Here is a 20,802-nt window from a genome sequence, read left to right on the forward strand (position 1 = left end):
AATAAATAAAGTATGACTAAATATTTAGCGTAAAAAGGTATTTATTCCAGCAAAAGAAAAGAAGAAAAACGACAAAAAGAAGACTTAAAAGTTGTAGAAATGTCAGTACGTATGTGAAAGACTGAGACACAGAACACTTTGTACAAGAACCAGTTCCAGTGTCACCGGTTACAGCCGGTCGCCTTCTCTCGATTCCCCAAAGCCTCTCCCACCAAACCCGGGACTTTTCACTTTTCATCAGTATATATATTTTTTTGTTAAAGATTTTCATCAGTATATTTTAAATCATTTATATAAATCTCGAATTTGTTTACACGATGAGGATATATAGTATGCATCCATCGTTTGAATACCCGTTTTAAACAAAAATGATTTACCATATTTTTAGGACTTAAAATAGTACGACTAACTTAACAATACGGTGACTGGAAACTAAATGTAACAAAAATAAGAGAAACTACAAAACAGGTAGTTAAAAATGACTAGCATAATTCACAGAATCATACTAAAAAATGTTTCAAGAAAGAATGATATATCATATTTGTAAATACTAGTATAATTCACAGAATCATGTAACTAGTAAAATCCAACACAATCATTAAACTTATTCACCATTCTACGGATTACCTATGAGAGCATTAAATAGCTAGTAACAAACACCAAAAAGATGAATCTTGACCAAATTTGTAATGCTCATACTAAATTCCTCCAAGTTAGAACATTAGATATTTATATTGTAGGTTTTCCAAAAGTACTATATCATAAAGAAAAATTTGATATACAACATATTGATCGTGCTTCAAAAAGAAACCAAAAGAGCTTCTCTCTCTCTCTTAACCTCTCGTTTCCCCCATTATCTCTTACACTGTTACTATATCTCTCTCTCTCTCTCTCTCTCTTTTCTTCTGCATCTCATCGACATCATCATCCTCTTCCATGGCTGATGCATACGAGCCTTATCATGTTCTTCAACAAAGCCGGCGAGACAAGCTTCGGATTCCTTCTCTCGATTCCCACTTCCACTTTCACCCTCCTCCTCCTTCTTCCTCCGGCGGCGGCGGTGGCGTCTTTCCTCTCGCCGATTCCGATTTCCTTGCAGCCGGTGGCTTTCACTCCAACAACAACACCAACCACATATCTAACCCTAGCTACAGTAATTTCATGGGATTTCTCGGTGGCCCTTCTTCTTCATCCTCCACCGCAGTCGCAGTCGCCGGAGATCATTCCTTTAACGCCGGGCTTTCTTCCGGGGACGTACTCGTCTTTAAACCCGAGCCTTTATCTCTATCTTTGTCCTCACACCCTAGACTCGCTTACGATCTAGTCGTTCCCGGTGTGGTTAACTCCGGATTCTGTAGATCTGCCGGTGAAGCCAACGCCGCCGCCGTCACCATCGCGTCCAGAAGCTCTGGCCCTCTCGGGCCGTTCACGGGGTATGCATCGATTCTTAAAGGATCAAGATTCTTGAAACCAGCACAGATGCTTCTTGATGAGTTTTGTAATGTGGGTCGTGGGATTTACACCGACAAAGTCATCGACGACGATGATTCTTCTCTGCTTTTTGATCCGACGGTTGAGAATCTCTGCGGTGTTTCTGATGGCGGCGGAGGAGATAATGGAAAGAAAAAATCAAAACTCATCTCCATGCTCGACGAGGTATATAAAATATTTATGATCAAATTTTAATTTAAATCTGCAATTTTTTTTAATTATTTTCTATACATTCTTATATGTATTATTGTGTTAAATGTTCACACAGTTTTTGGTCGGTGTCCTTTGAAATTGGAGACAAAATGTGATAAATGATTTGTCTCTTAAAAAGATCTTCCTTGGAAAATGAAACTCCTTCAAAGCCATTTAAAAATATTTAACATATGATTTAATATTTTATTTCATTCATTATAATACGATATGTTAATTAAATTAATGTTCCCTATGTTTTGCATGAATCGAAGATGTTATAGCGTCCATATTAATACATATCATTATTATATAAATACAAGCTCGCCCTCTTCTTGCAAAACGTTGATTACTGTTTTTTTAAATAGAATTTTAAGGTTATACTAAAGTAGTGATAATATTATCTTGAGGAAGTAATTTATATAGAGCTTCCTTAGCTCCTGATCTGAATTTGTGAATTAGATTCTTCAAATCTTAGGGGTATAAACATTTAAGTGATATAAAGAGGACGTCTTTTCTTTATGAAAGGAATATATGCATTATATGATCTTAAAGCTAAGGACTTAAAGATTTTAATTAGTTTATTCCGAGGTATATAAAATACTTTTTGAATGAGGAAATAACGTATGAGCCATTCAAATTTATAATCACCCATTTTATTATGTAAGTGGGGGAATCTATAAACATTTCCATGTGACTTTTTGAAGGTATACAAGAGGTATAAGCAATACTATGAGCAGCTACAAGCTGTGATGGGCTCATTCGAATGCGTTGCAGGTCTTGGGCACGCTGCTCCGTACGCAACCTTAGCCTTAAAAGCATTGTCTAAGCATTTCAAGTGTTTGAAGAATGCTATAACGGACCAGCTTCAATTCAGCCACAATAACAAGATACAACAACAACAATGTGGTCATCCGATGAACTCCGAGAATAAGACTGATTCTTTGAGATTTGGAGGAAGTGATAGTTCTAGAGGCTTTTGTTCTGCTGGTCAAAGACATGGATTTCCTGATCATCATGCTCCTGTTTGGAGACCGCATCGTGGCCTACCCGAACGTGCTGTTACCGTTCTAAGGGCTTGGCTCTTCGATCATTTCTTGCATCCGTAAGTAACCCTTCTCGCCATATATATGCTTTTGAAAGTTGTTGGATTCGAGTTTGAACTTATTTCCATCGATTGATTTCACTGAATGCACACTTTTAATTCATGTACCAAATTGTATATATATGCCTGTGAACAATAGCTAGATATGTGTGTGTCAGTGTGAATATATATATGTGTGCATAGAAGTGTATTTTTACTTGGAAGTATGTTTTAGAGGGGACATGTCGACTGCTTGTTTGTTTCTCAAACTTGTATATGTCGTGTTGCAAGTGTATCTGTGTAGATGTAAGTATATACAATGATATATTAAATTGTTGTTGTCTGTGTCTTTTGTTGCAGTTATCCAACGGATACGGACAAACTCATGCTGGCTAAGCAGACAGGTCTCTCGAGAAATCAGGTTTTACTTCTGATATCAGCAGTCTCCTTTTTTTCCCTTTTTTCCATCTTTTCTTGATCATAATTTAAGAAATTTCTTGTTATATATATAAACTAAACACATAGATATAATCTTTTACGAAATGAGATTCTGTTGTCGGGCAAGAATTATAGTAACTATGTTAGAATTTGGTTTATTAGGTTTGACTAAGCGTTAAATTTTTGTTTTTTGAAAATTTATCCTTTGGTTATTGATAATGACTAATTAGGGATTTTGTGTTCCGAAAGTAATATTATTCGCTAGTGGGTTATTAATTTATTATGGTAAAAATGTTATTTTAGGTATCGAATTGGTTCATAAACGCAAGAGTTAGGGTTTGGAAACCGATGGTGGAAGAGATTCACACGCTGGAGACTCGACAATCTCAGAGATCTTCTTCTTCTTCTTGGAGAGACGAACGTACTAGCACCACCGTCTTCCCTGACAACAACAACAACAACCCATCTTCCTCCGCGGTACAGCAAAGAGCTAACAACTCACCTCCGGCTAGACGGGCTCGAAACGACGACGTTCATAGCACCACCAACAACAGCTATGTAAACAGTGGTAGCGGCGGCGGTGGTAGCGCGGTTGGCTTCTCGTATGGAATTGGGTCGTCGAATGTGCCGGTGATGAATAACAGCACAAACGGAGTGTCGTTGACGTTAGGGCTTCATCATCAGATTGGGTTACCAGAGCCTTTTCCGATGACAACTGCTCAGAGGTTTGGGCTTGACGGTGGTAGTGGCGACGGGGGTGGTGGTGGTGGATATGAAGGGCAAAATCGTCAGTTTGGGAGAGATTTTATTGGTGGTAGTAATCCTCAGTTTCTACATGATTTTGTAGGATGAGATTATTTGCGTGGAAAGAAAAGAAAAAAATGTTTGACGTTTGGGTATGTATAAGATATGGGGGAATTGAAATGCATATGATGTGTATATTAGAATGTTTTCTTCTTCTTATTTTGTTTGTTTCCTTTCACAAATGGAATTCTTTTTAAGGAATGAAATTGGACCCAATTGAAATAAACCGGGTGTAAAACCAATGTTTAAAACACGGTTTAGACTTTAGAGTAGTCTAGGTCATGGTGAAATATAAGAGGCATCTTTACTAGCTCATTGTTTTAAAAAATTGGCATGATTCAAAACATGGTGTTACTTGTCACAATTATCGGTGAAGAACGCGATTAAGATGTTTATCATTGATCGTAGCAATTTTGGACTAGCTGTTTTGCTTGAATCTTCTTAACATTGTCTAGCTCAACATCTTGTTTTCAAACCCTAAAACAATCGGCCTTGAAAGTTTTCATACTAATTGAGTTATCTTTTTGAGTCGGATGCAGTTTTGACTCCGCTCAATATAGTTGAAATTCTACTCGGAAAAATAAATTTGAACCGACTTCAAATTACAAATGAGTTGGGTTTAATGTTCACGTGACTTGGTTCTCTTTTAAAACATGTGTACTAGTAAGTCTGCATTTTGAAGAGCCCATGAGAGCAAAAGATGGAAATAAAATTGTGCTCTTGTTGCTTCAAATAAATTTGCATTTGCTTTAGGGAAACAAGGAAAATAGATATACATAACCTTTCCCTCTCATGAGAAAGATAGTAAGAAAAGAAACTAGTCTTTTTTTTTTGGAATTTATTCTCCTAACCATTTCTCAGCCTTTTAGTTTGTTTGCATACCATTTTATATTCTTGGATTATGTCTATATAAAATTTGCTACAGTGTTTTTAATTTCTGTCACCCAATAATTGAGAGAATCGGTTCATGTAATGAGCCGAGAGAAGTTATAAAAGCAGTCAAAGAATTTTTTAAAAACTATTTCTATATTAAAAAGGTAAAAAGGAAAAACTGAATTGAAGGCATGCCATCATTGGCTCTTAAAGAACAAAGAATCAATTTCTCATGATTTGATCTTTCACAATCCGTCTCCTTTATGTGGATGCGGAAAAACACTCTCCACACGTTTCATATAAAAAGTTCAAGTAAATTTAAAAACACAATGGAGATAACTATTCGATTTGTTCTTGAATATTTCAACATAAACATTATGTCTATGAGCAACGGTTGAGAAGGTATATCTTTTAAAATACGAAGGAACAAAAAAAAATTGTTAGTAAATATAGAAACACAATACACAAAAAAATACATAATTTTGTATAACCAAACACTCGCAAATCCCTCATAAAAGTTGGTAAAAGTTTTTTTCTTTTTCTTTTTATGTGTCCTATTTATATATAGAGAACTTGTTGTGTTCATTTCTATAATGTTTCAATGGAAGATTATGAACATTTTAATAATGTATAACCATAATTCATGTAATTCAGTTGATATCATATTATGTCTAGATATATCCGAATCATTTAGGTTCTAAAAAGCAATATGAGTTTTGTAAGCAAAGCTATGAATACATATACTGGCAACCTCTTAGACACTAGACACGTCAACCGTACATGTTATATTATATGTCTATCTATATGCTGAACTAGAAATAAAAATGATGAGAATATATAAGAAACCATGGACAACTAAAGATATTGTCTTTCTGTGTGAGTATTTGTTTTTTTTTTTTGATAAATTCCAGAAGCATTAAACCTTTGGAATAAGTATTATTCTTTTGCACCATTACTATTTATATTTTATAAGCTTAACCCGCTCTATATATATTCTCACCATTAACATCAACAACAACAACACGAAGAAGAAGATGAAGGTACTTGGTGATGAACGGGTAATCTGCATCCTGAGGTTTAAAACTTTATAAGCATTTACGTATGTGACTATATAGTTTTTTTAATCCTCGGGATACAGATTACCTCTTCCTTACTCGAAGTACAACACGAGTTACGTACACAACACCTAACTCAAGAAAACACTTAGCTTTAACTGTTTTGGAGAAAGAAGAAGCATCGAATTCATATTAACTCCATTGAAACTGGTTAGTTCAAAGATAATCCCTATTCTCTGTACTTTTTTTTGTCAAACAAACATCAGGCGAATTTAAATCCGAACGGTGACATATAGTGATGGTATACTCACATATATAAACCAGTTTGATCTACTTTTTTTTTTCCTTTAGTTATCAGAATTTATGAGTTTGAAAGTAAAAAAAAGGACTTAGCTTGTAGATGATATCTGAATACTGTAATGTCTAAGTTTAATCACCTAATATATACAAATTGAAAACTTTATTAAACAGTGAAAAAATAATGCAAAACTAATGTCTTAGAAAAGGAATTTGGCAAAATAAAATGTACTGACTTCACCTAAGAGAGCTACACCAAGATCAAATTGACATGAGAGGGATGTCAAATCGGCAAACGATGCCAAATACATGGTTTGATTATGCACAAAACCATCGTTTGTTGGTACATATTTAACGGGTATGAATCAAATATACATGGAGACGTAATTTGAAGTACGTTATAATGTTTATAAGCAAGTGAATTGGATTGTATTATATGCGTACGAGAACATGCATACGCGAATACGCATATTACATACATTTCATTTTCACTAATGCTTTATTCTTTTTCATTTATCATCCGAGGGTGATGTACTTATCTAATTGAAGAATATATTCAGCAATCATTTAATTTGGTCTAGTCACTCGAAGTGGGATATGATTTGATACATACATAGTCTAAAATAAATATTGATTTTATGCCAGTACTATTATTTTTTGTCCCCTATATCTATTCCTTTATTTTGTTGAGATCCTCCTCTTTAGACATAAGTCTAAAAATATGATTTTAATCCTTTTACAAATATAAATATCGGACTTTCGGTCTAGTCTACAACAAATAAAACCACTTTCGTCAAACCAAAGTTTAGGTCAAAAGATTCGAAAAACCGGATTACATAAAATCTGGTCTTGGATCCTTTGGTTAACAAGAACCAGACTGAAGGGTATAAACGTCATTTGACAAAAAGACGCGTGGCGTAACAACATGATTCTCCTTCCTCTTTCCCTTATGTATCGCAGAAAAGCATTATAGACTCTTCAATTTTCCGATATAAAGCAAGAAATCGCAAAGTCGACGAAGCTTTTATAATTAGATCACAATCGATCGATTCTATTGAGAATTTGTTCTGTTCGCTAGCGTTAACTAGGGATTGTGGAATCAGAAGTGTTGAGAGTTTTGTGATCGGAGATTATGGATTGGGGAAACGTAACGGTTGAGGATCTCGTCGATGCTCTCCGAGAAGTTGACTGGTCGTCTCCGCCGCGTCCGCCGTCTGAGTTCTTCTCTAGGTTCACCGTTCCTAAATCCTTCGCTAAATGGGATAGTCGTCTCAAGTGCAATCTCTACTAGTACGATCTCTCTTCTATCTTGTTCGCCAATTGATTCTTTTTTCTTCAATTTGTTGTTTCGATCGATTCATATTTATTCGGATCTGAATCTTCTTGGTAGCTTAGTTTCCGTATTGAGCTTAATTTTGACCTGTGAGTGATGATCTTGTTTTTGCAGCTACCGAACAAACTATTTCATCATGATCGTCGTTATACTTGGTATGTGCTTAGCATTATCATCTGTGTTGTTTATCAATGATGTCTTCTCTTAGAATTGTCAAATTTTACTTGTCAGGATTGGGATTTCTCACAAGGCCTCTCGCTATCTTCTCTGCGCTTTTGACAGCATTAAGTGTGGCATTTCTAAATGACAGGTTTTTCTTCTTCTTTCTATTGTTTTTCAAACTCTTTGATTCTCACACCTTTGACTTTTAGATATGCTTGAATCAGTAGAATCCATAATGAGGATTCTTGTCTACAGCTTTGCAGGTTCTTTTAGTGAGAAGGCAACACGAACCACCAGAAGATTCTCTCCACAGTTAGCTGCTAAAATGAGACCTCCTTTGACGTATGTTTATCTCGCTTGTCTCTCTTTGTTTGCGTTTCATACGCTTTGTTACTTGCTTATCATCTATGTTTTCTGTGTTTTATAGACCTGTCATTCGTGGACGTCCATCATCAAAGAGAGCAATCCATGTATGTGGTCAACCCCGTTGGATCTTTGTCTTGACATGCTCACTTGGTATGTGGCTTTGTATATTTTCAATTGATGAGTAACTTTATGAAATATATATATATATCCTGAAACTGCTTTTGTTTCACAGTGAGTTTTGCTCTTTGGTATATTTCCTGTGGTTTGTTCACAGTCTCGTTGGCGCTACTCATTGGACTTCTTGGTATGCAATCTACACAAATTGTCATAAGTCATAACTTAGTTTCTCTCCCTCTACCTCATGAATCCATAAGCTTTTATAAACCCGACCTCTTTTTGTAATTTGTGTTACAGCTACAGTTCTTCATGCAAGCTTGAGAACACCAAACTTGAAGGCACGTCTTAACACATTTAGGGAGGAATTCCGAGCAGTGTGGCGTAACTACAGCGAGATTTAGAGTAATGTAAGTCTAAAACCTCTTATTCTTTGCTAACATCTTTGTACTTAATTGGATGGTTATTTATTTGAAATGTTGACATTCTTTGGCAGCTTGTACCACCATGATCGTGTTCTGCTGAGGACATAACGCGGTAAAGACCAAACTTACAGCATTTCTCCAAGATAACCCGGTTTTGTTATCGGCTTATCGCTGTTCTCTAGGTGTTCAATCTGGATTTGTTGCTCAATGAATGGGATCATCTGTTTTCTTTGATTTGGGTTTTGCTTTTTTAGTAGCAAAGTCCTCTTTTTTTGCTAAAGACTTGTAAAGCCAGCTTTGTTGCTGTTCTTCTTTTTCAAACAAATTCTTTGTGTACAAGTTCTAGAATCGTTTAACAGCTTGCATGTTTTTTTTTTCTTTTTTTGGGTTGAGGTCTAGAATAGTAACGAGATAATAAGAAATGAAAATGAAAAGATGATTACTAACCTAGAGTAATTGGATAAGAAGAGTGCTGAGTGCCTACAAAATTTGCAAGATTCTTGGGGAAAATGCGAAAAAATTACTTTATTGTGCCCGTATCATTCATTTTTTGTGAACTGAAAACTCGAAAGAGTTGCATCTTAAATCTAGCAAAGTAACAATAAAAACATGTAGCAATATTGTCAACAAGCACAACTCATAACCTCACTTTTTAACGCTTGCTTGATCAATCATGGTGATATCAAGTTCATCTAAGATAAACTCAAATGTTTTAAGCAATAAAAAACATCTCGCTCTTATTTTCTGAACAAAGTTTAGATTCACTTCTCGACGAAAGACTTGAGGTCCTTGAGCCATTGAAGATACTCTCTGCTATCTTTGTTGGCCACATAATCTGCCAGAAAGGTAGTGAAGCTCGGTTTAATGCCTCTGATCTCCAAGTACCTGTGGAAAGCCTTCTGCAAATTCTCATCCAAGTCACTGCACATAACACGATAACCAAATTCTCAATCACATAACAACATCCCAATCTCATACATTGCAAACAAGTCTCACTATGATTGAATTAAACTTACTCAAAGTCAGGTCCTTCGTAAGCAAGCTCATTCTCAGATTCTTGCGGTTGTTTGATCGATAAACTATCAATCACAATCTCATCAGGGTATGCGCTGACTCCAAACTCAAGACAGACACCATCACCTTTCTCCACACTCACAACCATCGGAACCCGGATTTTACCCACGCTTTCTTGATCTTCATCGTCTCCTTCATCGTTTGGTTCTGCTTCATCTTCTTCATCATCATAAGAAGCAACAGAGTCAACTACCACTTGGATGGTTTCATCCTCAAATTTCCTTCTCAGCAACACAGTTCTTTCCCCTGGAGTATCAATAATCTCAAAAGGAAACCCTTCTGGCTTCTCTTCCAACTGTTTTCCAAAAAACATTTTTAGTAACTGAGAAACCAAATTCACATTCTAATTCAGATACAGTCCTTCTAAAATCACACATTCCTGAACCCTAGAAATATCCAAATCTCATGAATTTGAGCAGAATCAAGAATATTGGAAGAGAGAACTTACGATGCTAGTATCATGAGGCGCCTCCTCTTCGACGGCGCATTCAATTTCAGATTCGATAACGCTAACAAGTTTCTCATCGGCGGTTGTTTTAGTGATCGCACTTTCCGTCGAAAACCTCGAGAATGAGAATGAACTAACAGATCCACGCATGATCTGGCTACCAAGAATCAACCTCTCGGCGGAGACAGCGCCACTGCGGAAGCTCACCGGAGATCTAGCCGCACGGAAAGCAAGAGTAGCTACTGTTGACGAAGCTCGACGAAACACGGTGCTCAACGCCATTTTTGAGGATTCTAGGGTTATCTGGAAGTGAGAAGAGATCGAAATGAGGGTTTTACTGAGAAGAGAGGTTTAAGGTTTGTTTATAGTGTGAAAAATTCTGTAAAATATAAAATTTAATAAGGCCCAATTACTTAATGGGCCATAAGAAACCCATAAATGAATTTTTACGAAAAATAGAAATATTTTAAAAGTAAAAAAAAAGTTGGAATATTCGTAGAGTGAGAGAGGAATGTCTCTGTGTGGACACGTGCTAAAGCCTAAAAGGCAAAAAGAGCGAAGAACAAATAGCTCTCTCCGGCGTCAGAGTTGCGTCACTGTTTCTTCCAACTTCAATTTAGTTTCTTTGGCTTGAAGTTAAGGGAAACATAATTGTTCCTCTAAAACGCAGAATTAAATTGTGGTAGATAATTGTTTTTAAAATTTTATAGCTCAAAAAAGTTGTCTTCTTTTAATGTTTGTTTTTCTGGTGGCGATGCTCTTAATTACCCAATTCCGTAGGATTTAATTATGATCTTAAGTGAAACTTTTGTGTTTTGGGTTTGTGAAATTCCCTGATTAAATTATGGGTTTAGGGGTTTTATGATCGGTTTCGTGTAAAGTAGCGATTTTTATTTCTCGGGATTTTGGTAAGGAACAGATATAGAAAGTCTTGGTTTTTTTCTTCTTCTTGTGTTTGTTTTTCTGTCCTGATCAATGAAGAAGATGATTGGGAGTCCTGGAACAATGAGTGGGTTGATACTGAGATTAGGGCAATGTGCAACTGCTGCTGCTTCCATTGGTGTTATGGTTTCTTCTTACGACTTCTCTAATTACACTGCTTTCTGGTAATTGTCGATCTTCAGTCTCATTGGTCTTTGTGCTTTAGTTTAGTTTAGGTGAAGATTGATATACCCAAAAATCTATCTTAACTTTGTAAAACAGAACCAGTAATTGTGTATGATTTGTATCCGTTTAACATTGCCTGACTCTTTGACAATTTCAGCTTCTTAGTCGCATCTATGGGTCTTCAATTGATTTGGAGCTTTGGACTTGCTTGTCTTGACGTATATGCAATAAGGAGAAAAAGTGATTTACAAAGCCCTATCTTATTGAGCCTTTTCACTGTTGGTGATTGGGTACTAAACTTATCTTCCATTTCATTATAGCTAATAATGTTTCATTCACTGCTGGTGTCTTGTTGTTTTAAAGGTTATGTGTTTGATAGGTTTCTTTTGGAATTCTGCAGGTCACTGCACTTCTCGCTCTTGCAGCCGCGTGTTCCTCTGCAGGAGTTACGGTTTTATTCACAAAAGACACTGAGTTTTGCAAGCAGCAACCCGCTCTCTCTTGCGATAGGTTTCAGATTTCTGTCGGTTTATCTTTCTTTAATTGGTTTTTAGCTGCTATATCATCTCATACCATGTTTTGGATCTTGATATGATATTAAACAAAACCCATTCTCCGTGATTTTACAAAAATCCATTTCTATGAATTGTTTTTCTTTCTTTTATCCAATCCATAACCGGAAACAGGGCAAGGGTACAAGTCATTTTGGTGAAGTCTAAGACAACTATGTCTCAGTAACCTCTTGTGACAGAATATTGATGATGTATTCGATCTCATCAGCTACCTCTTTCATCGAAGGCCGGTTTTGTCTCCGCTCGTTAAGGCACGCAGATGCTAAATTCCCGAGCTGCTGCATCGTCTGCATGTCAAGCTTGCTAGCTGTCTTCTTCAGAAGTGGATCGATGCATTCAATCAATCTCTCTTGATCCATCATCTTGTTAATATACATCACCAGGTTCACATCTTCCTCTTCTCTACTGAAATCTATCGCCTTTTTCGATGTAACCATCTCCAGAAGCACAACCCCGAAGCTGTACACATCGCTTTTATCAGTTAGCTGGAAGTTCCGGTAGTATTCTGGATCAAGGTACCCCAATGTACCTTGTGCACCAGTGAAGATATGGCTCTCGTTATTAGCAGTTTCCGTCAAATCCACAAGCCTTGAAAGCCCAAAGTCTGATACTTTGGCGTTAAGCTTATCATCAAGCAAAATATTGCTCGATTTTACATCGCGGTGATAAATCGGCGGCTGTGCTGCAGAATGGAGATAAGCTAATCCTTCAGCAGTTTGGTATGCGATCTGCAGTCTGCGCCGCCAAGTCAGCGGTTTCCAAGTGTGATCTGGATTGCCATGGAGATGTTCGAATAGTGTTCCGTTGGGAATAAACTCGTAGATCAAGAGAGGCAATTCAAGATCGACGCAGCAACCGAGAAGCCTAACTAAGCTTCTATGATTGACTTGGCAAAGAATCCGGACTTCGTTTAGGATCTGATCAGTGCCTTTGGTGTTGTTAAGCTTGGCTCGTTTGATCGCCGTTATGGTTCCGTCCTCAAGAACCGCTTTAAACACTTCTCCGAAACCTCCGGTGCCTATGAGATTGTCTTTTGAGAAATTGTTGGTTGCTTTCGTGATTTCTCTGCCGGTGAAGATTCTTGATGACTTTCCCGTGGAATTTGCGCTAAGCATCTCTTCTCGCTCCTTGACGATGTTCTTATGGAGATCCTTTTTAACCTTTTGGTGGCTATGTTTGGTTGCAATAACCGCTACCGCAATCGCTAGTGTAGCTCCCACAACCGCAACAGCCACACCTTCAAGGGCAAAGAAGTTAAAATGGTGTACAATCATATGGGAGTTTGAATATATTTTCGGTTCGATTCGGTTTTAATGTTTATCATTTGTACCTGCGAAGACAACGGTCTTCTTCTTCTTTTTGCAGTGTTTCCCATGGCGACATTTACCACCTAATACATGTATGCCAAGAACTAATCAAACACAAATTATATGATTTAAAAAGTTTGATTTCAATGGTTCGCTTGTTATGCTGGTTTACTTACATATTGCGTTAACCGGATCCCATTCCAAACCTCTTTTGCAGGAGCATCGTTTTAGGCCGAGACTCGTCGGGTCAGGCAAGCATTTTGATTTACCCAACAAGAGGTTACAATCTACATCAGTTTTGCAAACTGGTTCTTTAGGCAATGCCCATTGCAACTCTAGCCCTGTGTCAGGCCATTTTATCCCGGGAGGAGGAACCTCTTTGTTTGGATTCAGCCCCACGAAGCTCTGGTATGCGAGGCATCCTCCACTATTGATCCTGATCGTGTAAGCGGTTTGAGACCCGTCGGTTCTGAAGGTGCAACACAAGGGAGCCTTAGAACAAGGTGATGCATTGTTCTTGATGTAGCTGTAGCATAAACTGGTAGGACTACAATCTATTGGCGCCTGCAGACCCCAAAATCTCTTGGTCAGTCCTGAAAACCGGGTTCCATTACATTTTAATCTAAATCTACTTAAAATTGAACCCAAACCGAATAAACCAAACTAATACTGATCTCAAATATAATCATAAACCAATTGGTTCTACAATCTTCACACCAAACCAACTGAACCGAATCTGGATTTAGTCCTATTGAACTAAACGTTTTTGCTATATTTAGTTCGAATCTCCAAATAACCAACATAAACCAAAGAACCAGTTAGAAACAGAGGAAAAAGGTAGTGTTGCTTTACCTGAAGCATAGCCTGAGAGCAATTAAGTAGCAAGATGGTGTTGCTGCTAGTGATGCTGAAAGGGAGATGCGGGTCGAGCTCAAGTCCCTGTTTAGAGACATCAGCCGAGATACAAGATACAGAGCTAGCAAGACCGGGCGGGCTTAGAACAATCCGTTGGGTCACCGAGTTGATGGACGTGATGACATAAGATGACCCATGGAGGGCACCAAAATAAAGCTTACCACCAACACAATTTATCCTATAAGCTTGATCGCCGCAGTTTGGACCCGTGCTTAGAGGATAAGGTACAACCATGGGTCCGCAGTTAGGACACCTTGGTGGTCCGGCCATGGGAGGTTTTGCCTTAGCATGGCGGGCACAAGAATGACCAGCGCATGCTAGCCAGACGGTCAAGAGAGTTGGTATCAATACGGTGTAGTATGATCGGTTCTTCTCCATTTTGGTGAAATAATTAGAATGTGGAGAATTAGCAATCAGAACATGTGAAGAGAGGTTTAGGTTTATGTACTAATGAAAGGTCATTATTGTTTATGCTATTGCTGTGGTTATACAATTGTTACGTATTTCTTAGTGATGATGATAAAGTAAAAAAGCAATTCCCGAGTTGTTGTAAAACGAGAAAATGTGAGGATTGATTTGGATATGCTCAAAATCATGTTTGTATTTTCTAAGGAAGATTGTGCAGATTCATTGTCTGTCATGATCATCCCGACATTTTCATGTTTCCTAAGTTTTCTTTACTATTCAACGACAAGTATACTTTCCATTCTTCTCTTTATAGTTTATACTATAAGGTATTGATGGTTCATTTTTTACTCGAGTTTTCGTTATATATTTAGATTCGATCGTTTTCGACAGCTATAATTTTCACATCATCTCCTCTTCATTTTTGTTTAGGACGATTAATTGCTATTCAGAAAAAATTCTGGTCGATTCTCTGAATTGTAAAAAGAGTTTTACTACGCTTTGTTCTCGCTTATATATGTTATATATACTAAAAATAACATTGTAGTAGTATCACATATTTCACCATTTATCCGTATCGATACAAAAAGTCGTGTGACAATATAGAGTTTTGTAGAACAGGTTTTTAGTAAATTTATAATAAGGTTTTTTTTTCCGTAATCGTAATACATCTTCCAAGATATAATATGAACTTTAACAAAAACTTAAGGAGCAAAAAAAAGAAGAATAAGGATGAAGAATGTATTCAAGATCCAAAGCTTTGCACATGCAAAGATTTGGATTTTATCACATATTTTAATTTTTGTATTCGTTGTTAAAAACTTAAACACGAGAAGTGTCCGGTTTCATTACGGAGTTATGTAACCAAGTTTAAGATACCGTTCCCACTTCCCACACCACTGGAAAGCCACAACAACCCCTTAATTACCCCTATAGCCATGATATATTATCAATTATAATGTAATTTTCATATGTCCCATTACATATAAATGTTATGTACACGATATTGAAATTATGTTTAGATAGAAATAATGTCGTCATCAACCAACACTTGACAGAAAGAAAAAGATAAATTAAGTGACACAAAAGACCTCGACGCAAACAGCAATCCGCATCTCAGGTACTTTCTTGTTATAAATAAAACTAAACGAGTAGAAGTGTGAGTTTATCAAAAATAGATGACCTTATTTGCAAAACTATTAAGTAATTATATGGGCCGTTTTCTAAGGCCCAATATTTAGAGCTTGATCGTCAAAAGCCCAACCATTTATGTTCTTCTTCCTCGCTCTCACACTCCTGTCCTCAAGCTTCGTCGATCTGAATCACTTTCTCTGGAGTTATGGAAGATGAAATTAGTTCGTTTTTTGAATCATCCCCACCTCTGAAGAACATGAAGGAGACTACAGAGAATCTTAATCATTTCATCGAGCTGAATTCTTCGTCACAAGGCAAGATCATAGTTGTTGATTATTTTATATATGTGACATTTTGAATTTGTGAAAATGTTTTAGAGGGTTTTCAGGAGGAAGGAGGATCGTATGTGTGACTTCAGGTGGAACAACGGTTCCATTGGAGCAACGATGTGTAAGGTATATCGATAACTTCAGCTCCGGAAATAGAGGTGCTGCTTCTACTGAGTAAGTTTTGTTTCTCCTTTAAATAAAGTTATGGTTCTTTTTGTTGTTGATCTAAATTGGTTCTGATTTGGTGCATTAGGAATTTTGTGAAGGCTGGATATGCTGTGATATTTCTGTATAGGAGGTAACATTAGTTTTGTTTTGTGTGTAGTTGAGAGATAAGTGAAATTTTTGGTAACGGTGGTTCTTTATATCGGATTTTATGTATATCTATAGGGGAACTTTCCAACCGTATTGCCGGTCTCTTCCCGATGATCCATTCCTTGAATGTTTTGAGTTTCCAGATAAGACTAACATTCAAGGTTCTTCATTAGACAAACTCTTTCTCAATCTATATTTATAGATTCATCTTTCTTCAAATGTATTTCATGGTTTATGGATATTCAGTGTGTTTTCAGTTCATAAATCACATTTGGAAGCTGTGAAAATGGCTGTTATGGATCAGCAAGCAGTATGTATTAGACCATTGTTTCTTTTTACCGAATTCGTTTATGAAAAAATTCGGATCACTTTACTTTTTTGTTTGTTTCTTCTTTCGAGTCTATTGTGTGATAACTTTGCCAATTAACATTGCAGGCAGTAGCCGAAGGTCGCTTACTAAAACTCCCATTCTCAACCATATATGAGTATCTTCAGGTTCTTCAATCTTACACAAGCTAATCTTTGTTGTTGTGTCTTGAGGCATATAATAACTGCAAAAGAAACTGCCATAAGGCATAATGAGAATTCTTCAACAGTTGATATTACTTTCTCTTTGTGAATGTTTGTGGTTACAGATGTTGCGGTTGATTGCAATGGTATTGAAAGATGTTGGTCCATATTCAATGTTTTATCTTGCTGCTGCTGTATCTGACTTTTATGTGCCATGGGATAGCATGGTAAGAGTCTCATGTCCTATAATAACCATGGCTACACAATTTCTTGTTTCTGAAAAATGTTTTTTTATTTGGTGAAACCAGACAGAGCACAAAATAGAATCAGGATCTGGTCCTTTAGACATAAGACTAGCTCAAGTCCCTAAAATGCTATCAATCTTGAGATCCAATGGCTTTCTGCATATCATTCAAGGTCAATCTCTCTCTCTATTCTCTATTCTCTCTTGTGTTACTTCTCCGGAATTCGATAAATTTTTATGCAAATTATGGATCCAGCTTGAGACAGACTCAAAGATTCTGATAGAGAAGGCTACAAAGGCTCTAAGAAAATACAAAGTTCACGCAGTTGTAGCCAATGAGCTATCAACGCGTAAGGAAGAGGTTGTGGTTGTTTCAAGCAGTGGTAATGTTGTGGTTAGACGCGAATGGGATAAGCCTGAATCTATTGTTGAAGATAATCTCATTCGTCTCATCGTAGACCGACATTCAACATACATCAAAGAATATCACAGTTGATTCCATGCTTCTAAGTCGATAAAAGTTTGAATATTTCCTTAACACAAAATAGAATCTGTAGATGTTCTATGTGCATTAGTTATGTGTATGATATGAGTGATTAAGTTTAACCATAATTTTAAACAATATTTCAGATTTGTATCTCTATACTATTAAAAGAAAAGTACAAATGGAAATGGGTCGGGTTAAAATCAGAAAATTGACCCGAAATTCTGAAATCGGATCTTTGAAATTTTTTTGGAATATAAATTCGAATTAATAATGAAAAATCGAAATAAAATCAAATATTTATGGAAATCAAATAAAATCTGATTGTATTTATGGTAACTAATAATAAAAGCATATTCCAAACAATATTATACATTAATTACGTATAATAAATTTGTTCATATATTTTTGAGACTAATTCCATAACAATCAACGTTTTTGTCATTAATTTCGCTCATTTTAGCCAATTATCATTAATTGAAAGATATTTTATTTGTTTCTAAAGATTTCTAGAAAATTTATCACAAATAACCCATCTGTTTTATAAATTAAATTGATATTTTTATTTTGATCGTGTAAATTAAATAGATATTTTTATTTTGGTCGTGTAAATTAAATAGATATGAAATCCATGTAACTAATTTTAATTTAATTAGATTAAATCAAAATTACGATATTTTCATACCTATAGCTTACCAAAGAAGTTTAATTTTCAATTTATAAAGATTTCTTGAATATGATTTTAGAATTATTCAACAAGATGATAAGTATTTATTAAATTTTGTGAATCATGAAAAATAATAATTAATTTTTAATCATTATACTTCATCTTTCAATCTCTCATCTAACAAATTAGATACATATTCTATTATTACTATGTCCAAACTTCATTTTGTTGTATGACTAAATAATATTCCGATTAGAACTGTCAAAGCGAGTTGATTCGTCCCGTTAAGTCCGTTTTGCGATAGACAAAAAATATTTTGACTTGTAGTTAGTCGGTCCGCACGACCCGCGGGTAGCATATATGAAATACAAACTCGTCCCGCGAATTTATGCGGATTTGCGGGATTGTCCATGGATTTTGTTTAAATAATTTTAAAGTAACCAAAATTTAAAATACTACTAAAATAAATAAATAAATCAAAATACTATTAAAAGTTTGTTTAAATTACCACATGTTGAATAAATTATAATTTTATCAATAAATACTAATATGCGGGCTGATCCGCCAACCCGCGGACGATGAAAACCGATTAAACCTATGATCCACTGCGAATTAATCCATGTGGCCCGCTTATTTGCGGGTTTAATATATTTTCCCAAATCTGCCCCATAGTGAGATGATGTGGGCTCGACCCGCGGTTTTTGACCTATTTTGACTGCTCTAATTCCCATGAATCGTCTAATTTTAGAATTTTGAAACACAAAATTCTATTTTGTAAATCATAATTGATACCATGGGTATATTTATAAACAATTTTACATTTTCTCTACAATTCGTTATTATGAATATTTATAAGTATACTACACGATTCGTTCTACTAAAAAACACACACAATATTAAACGCAACGTATGTAAACCAATATTCTCCCGCGGTAGACCGCGGGTCCGATCCTAATAGATCTTTAAAATTTTAACACATTCTGATTTTTTAATATGTTTGAAATTGTGAATAAATAATCACAAAAAGTTATAAATAATTCACGAATTTTATATTTAGCGTTCAATATTTACTTATTTAAAGAGATATAGGTTAATGGAACGAAAATTCCTATTTGAAAATTTATAATTATTATTTAAACCCCATTCAAGTCAAACACGTATTCCCTGTTTTTAGTCATGAAAAAAGTTTGAAAATGTTTTTTTTTAAGGTTTAATTAACAGTATCGACTGTGACAAAGTAATTAATAATACCGAAGCAACTTCGTCGTTGACGAAAAAGAAAGCGTAAGTGACAAGAAATCCATTATGATATGATTTAATTTTGCAAACTCCATAAGATAACACACTTGACTTTACAATTACACAATTAACAAACCCACTAAACATATTATACATACATGATCGATCCACCGTAAATTCAAAAAACCAGTAAATTACATGTTTGTTAAATTTCATCATCAAAATTATGGACATCCTTACAACACTTATATTTACAGTTTACCATAATTTCGATGATTTTAACAAAACTTAGTTTTACTAGCAACGATAATAATTTAAGGTGGACCGTATTATATAACAATATTTAATATACAATTACCACAATATTATCTTTATACGTATATCGATCATCAGTCCTTACGTACGTTTGGTGATCATGTTCCTAGTGGACACACGAGACGGCGAAGAGGACGGCGTTGTTTCAAGTAATCCAAGACGATCCGTCCCAAATCTCCGGCGATCAGACGTTCGAAACCTGCCGGAGGAGTCGCCGGGAAGTCGCATGTAATAACCGGTGTTAGAAGGAGAGTGATGGTCGCTTAGCAAAACCGACGAAAAACTTCCTTCTCTTTTATACATAACAATGGCTTTGTACAAAAATGGAATCAAACCTTCCATTTCTTTTAATCTCTGAAATCCTTGAGAAACTTTTTTTTTCCTTCTTTATGAGACTTTTTATGGTTTTGTGATTTGATCAATGCGAGAGAGGGCTTTGGTGTATAATATAAGAGGGAAGAGGGTTGAGATAGTGACGTGGCGTGATGGGTATGTTGCCACGTATGCTTAAACGTGACGGTAAATAATGTTTTGAGAGGATATGCATCGAAGATAAAATTAAATAAAGATGTTTTTATGAGACGATAGATAATATGTGAAAGGGAAGTCTTAACTTACATAAAGAAATCTTGAACTTCTCAAGCAATCTTGAAATTACCATTTTTAGATAAATGAAAGCATCATCATAGTTTGTTAATAAACTTATTAATTATAGACCCACAAGCAACCATTTTACACACAAAAACAAAATTTATATGTATTATATATTCCCTTAATTTTACAAGGATAATAAACCGTTGTTTACTACCGTGTATGAATTAGTTATTCTTGATAAGATAAGAACATTCTTGATAAATATCTTAAATATGAAAACAGTCTCTAGCTACTCAAAATTTGAATAACAAAATCTTGAATGAAGAATGATATTATTCACTAAAATTCATTTTCGTATCAAATTACCCACCGCACTAGCCTCAAAATCCTGAATGAAGTCATAGTTTACATCACAGATTGGGAAAAGTTTGATCCCATAGTCATTTTATTTTATATATTATCCAAAAAAATCTTTGTTATTAGTAAATAATGATATAATTATATGAATTTGA

At 35.6% G+C, this 20,802-nt stretch overlaps 7 protein-coding genes across 7 annotated transcripts; 4 read left to right on the plus strand and 3 right to left on the minus strand.

The window, feature by feature from the left end:
- Positions 1–733: 733 nt before the first annotated feature.
- LOC9309103 (BEL1-like homeodomain protein 9) lies at positions 734–4,165 on the plus strand. The gene is made up of 4 exons (XM_021023131.1): positions 734–1,656; positions 2,388–2,785; positions 3,125–3,185; positions 3,506–4,165. Exons 1-4 carry the CDS (start codon positions 937–939, stop codon positions 4,052–4,054), a joined length of 1,728 nt encoding a protein of 575 aa, XP_020878790.1. The 5' UTR covers positions 734–936; the 3' UTR covers positions 4,055–4,165.
- A 2,936-nt stretch (positions 4,166–7,101) lies between these two features.
- Positions 7,102–9,011, plus strand: LOC9307018 (PRA1 family protein A1). The gene is made up of 8 exons (XM_021022816.1): positions 7,102–7,521; positions 7,679–7,719; positions 7,796–7,874; positions 7,982–8,068; positions 8,154–8,242; positions 8,325–8,396; positions 8,507–8,616; positions 8,703–9,011. Exons 1-7 carry the CDS (start codon positions 7,364–7,366, stop codon positions 8,608–8,610), a joined length of 630 nt encoding a protein of 209 aa, XP_020878475.1. The 5' UTR covers positions 7,102–7,363; the 3' UTR covers positions 8,611–8,616; positions 8,703–9,011.
- Positions 9,012–9,194: 183 nt separating this feature from the next.
- LOC9307019 (uncharacterized protein At2g39795, mitochondrial) lies at positions 9,195–10,518 on the minus strand. The gene is made up of 3 exons (XM_021022815.1): positions 10,154–10,518; positions 9,648–10,000; positions 9,195–9,552 (listed from the first exon to the last, which is right to left on the minus strand). The coding sequence occupies exons 1-3, from the start codon at positions 10,433–10,435 to the stop codon at positions 9,393–9,395; spliced, it is 795 nt and encodes a 264-aa protein (XP_020878474.1). The 5' UTR covers positions 10,436–10,518; the 3' UTR covers positions 9,195–9,392.
- A 151-nt stretch (positions 10,519–10,669) lies between these two features.
- Positions 10,670–11,924, plus strand: LOC9309104 (CASP-like protein 5B1). The gene is made up of 3 exons (XM_021023653.1): positions 10,670–11,259; positions 11,418–11,550; positions 11,661–11,924. Exons 1-3 carry the CDS (start codon positions 11,129–11,131, stop codon positions 11,853–11,855), a joined length of 459 nt encoding a protein of 152 aa, XP_020879312.1. The 5' UTR covers positions 10,670–11,128; the 3' UTR covers positions 11,856–11,924.
- A 34-nt stretch (positions 11,925–11,958) lies between these two features.
- On the minus strand, positions 11,959–14,888 carry LOC9307020 (wall-associated receptor kinase-like 20). The gene is made up of 4 exons (XM_002872990.2): positions 13,992–14,888; positions 13,316–13,703; positions 13,163–13,222; positions 11,959–13,069 (listed from the first exon to the last, which is right to left on the minus strand). Exons 1-4 carry the CDS (start codon positions 14,430–14,432, stop codon positions 11,985–11,987), a joined length of 1,974 nt encoding a protein of 657 aa, XP_002873036.1. The 5' UTR covers positions 14,433–14,888; the 3' UTR covers positions 11,959–11,984.
- Positions 14,889–15,401: 513 nt separating this feature from the next.
- On the plus strand, positions 15,402–17,628 carry LOC9309105 (phosphopantothenate--cysteine ligase 2). The gene is given in 10 exon segments (XM_021023768.1): positions 15,402–15,907; positions 15,982–16,096; positions 16,176–16,220; positions 16,313–16,398; positions 16,495–16,547; positions 16,673–16,732; positions 16,873–16,974; positions 17,056–17,141; positions 17,143–17,164; positions 17,248–17,628. Coding segments are annotated over 10 exon segments (918 nt in total). The 5' UTR covers positions 15,402–15,798; the 3' UTR covers positions 17,488–17,628.
- Positions 17,629–19,678: 2,050 nt separating this feature from the next.
- On the minus strand, positions 19,679–20,114 carry LOC9307021. Its single transcript, XM_002872991.2, has one exon. The coding sequence runs from the start codon at positions 20,036–20,038 to the stop codon at positions 19,778–19,780; it is 261 nt and encodes an 86-aa protein (XP_002873037.1). The 5' UTR covers positions 20,039–20,114; the 3' UTR covers positions 19,679–19,777.
- Between the last annotated feature and the right edge of the window lie 688 nt (positions 20,115–20,802).

The sequence above is a fragment of the Arabidopsis lyrata genome, assembly GCF_000004255.2.
Source record: "Arabidopsis lyrata subsp. lyrata unplaced genomic scaffold ARALYscaffold_6, whole genome shotgun sequence".
Lineage (NCBI taxonomy): Eukaryota > Viridiplantae > Streptophyta > Magnoliopsida > Brassicales > Brassicaceae > Arabidopsis > Arabidopsis lyrata.

Coding starts and splice junctions, on each gene's coding strand:
- LOC9309103 (XM_021023131.1), top strand. CDS start 937: ATGGCTGATGCATACGAGCCTTATCATGTTCTTCAACAAAGCCGGCGA. Junction 1,657..2,387: donor TCATCTCCATGCTCGACGAG/GTATATAAAATA, acceptor GACTTTTTGAAG/GTATACAAGAGGTATAAGCA. Junction 2,786..3,124: donor TTCGATCATTTCTTGCATCC/GTAAGTAACCCT, acceptor CTTTTGTTGCAG/TTATCCAACGGATACGGACA.
- LOC9307018 (XM_021022816.1), top strand. CDS start 7,364: ATGGATTGGGGAAACGTAACGGTTGAGGATCTCGTCGATGCTCTCCGA. Junction 7,522..7,678: donor CTCAAGTGCAATCTCTACTA/GTACGATCTCTC, acceptor TTGTTTTTGCAG/CTACCGAACAAACTATTTCA. Junction 8,397..8,506: donor GCTACTCATTGGACTTCTTG/GTATGCAATCTA, acceptor TTTGTGTTACAG/CTACAGTTCTTCATGCAAGC.
- LOC9307019 (XM_021022815.1), bottom strand. CDS start 10,435: ATGGCGTTGAGCACCGTGTTTCGTCGAGCTTCGTCAACAGTAGCTACT. Junction 10,001..10,153: donor CGCCTCATGATACTAGCATC/GTAAGTTCTCTC, acceptor TTTGGAAAACAG/TTGGAAGAGAAGCCAGAAGG. Junction 9,553..9,647: donor TACGAAGGACCTGACTTTGA/GTAAGTTTAATT, acceptor TGTTATGTGCAG/TGACTTGGATGAGAATTTGC.
- LOC9309104 (XM_021023653.1), top strand. CDS start 11,129: ATGAAGAAGATGATTGGGAGTCCTGGAACAATGAGTGGGTTGATACTG. Junction 11,260..11,417: donor TCTAATTACACTGCTTTCTG/GTAATTGTCGAT, acceptor TGACAATTTCAG/CTTCTTAGTCGCATCTATGG. Junction 11,551..11,660: donor TTTTCACTGTTGGTGATTGG/GTACTAAACTTA, acceptor GGAATTCTGCAG/GTCACTGCACTTCTCGCTCT.
- LOC9307020 (XM_002872990.2), bottom strand. CDS start 14,432: ATGGAGAAGAACCGATCATACTACACCGTATTGATACCAACTCTCTTG. Junction 13,223..13,315: donor GGATCCGGTTAACGCAATAT/GTAAGTAAACCA, acceptor TACATGTATTAG/GTGGTAAATGTCGCCATGGG. Junction 13,070..13,162: donor GAAGACCGTTGTCTTCGCAG/GTACAAATGATA, acceptor TTGCCCTTGAAG/GTGTGGCTGTTGCGGTTGTG.
- LOC9307021 (XM_002872991.2), bottom strand. CDS start 20,038: ATGGAAGGTTTGATTCCATTTTTGTACAAAGCCATTGTTATGTATAAA.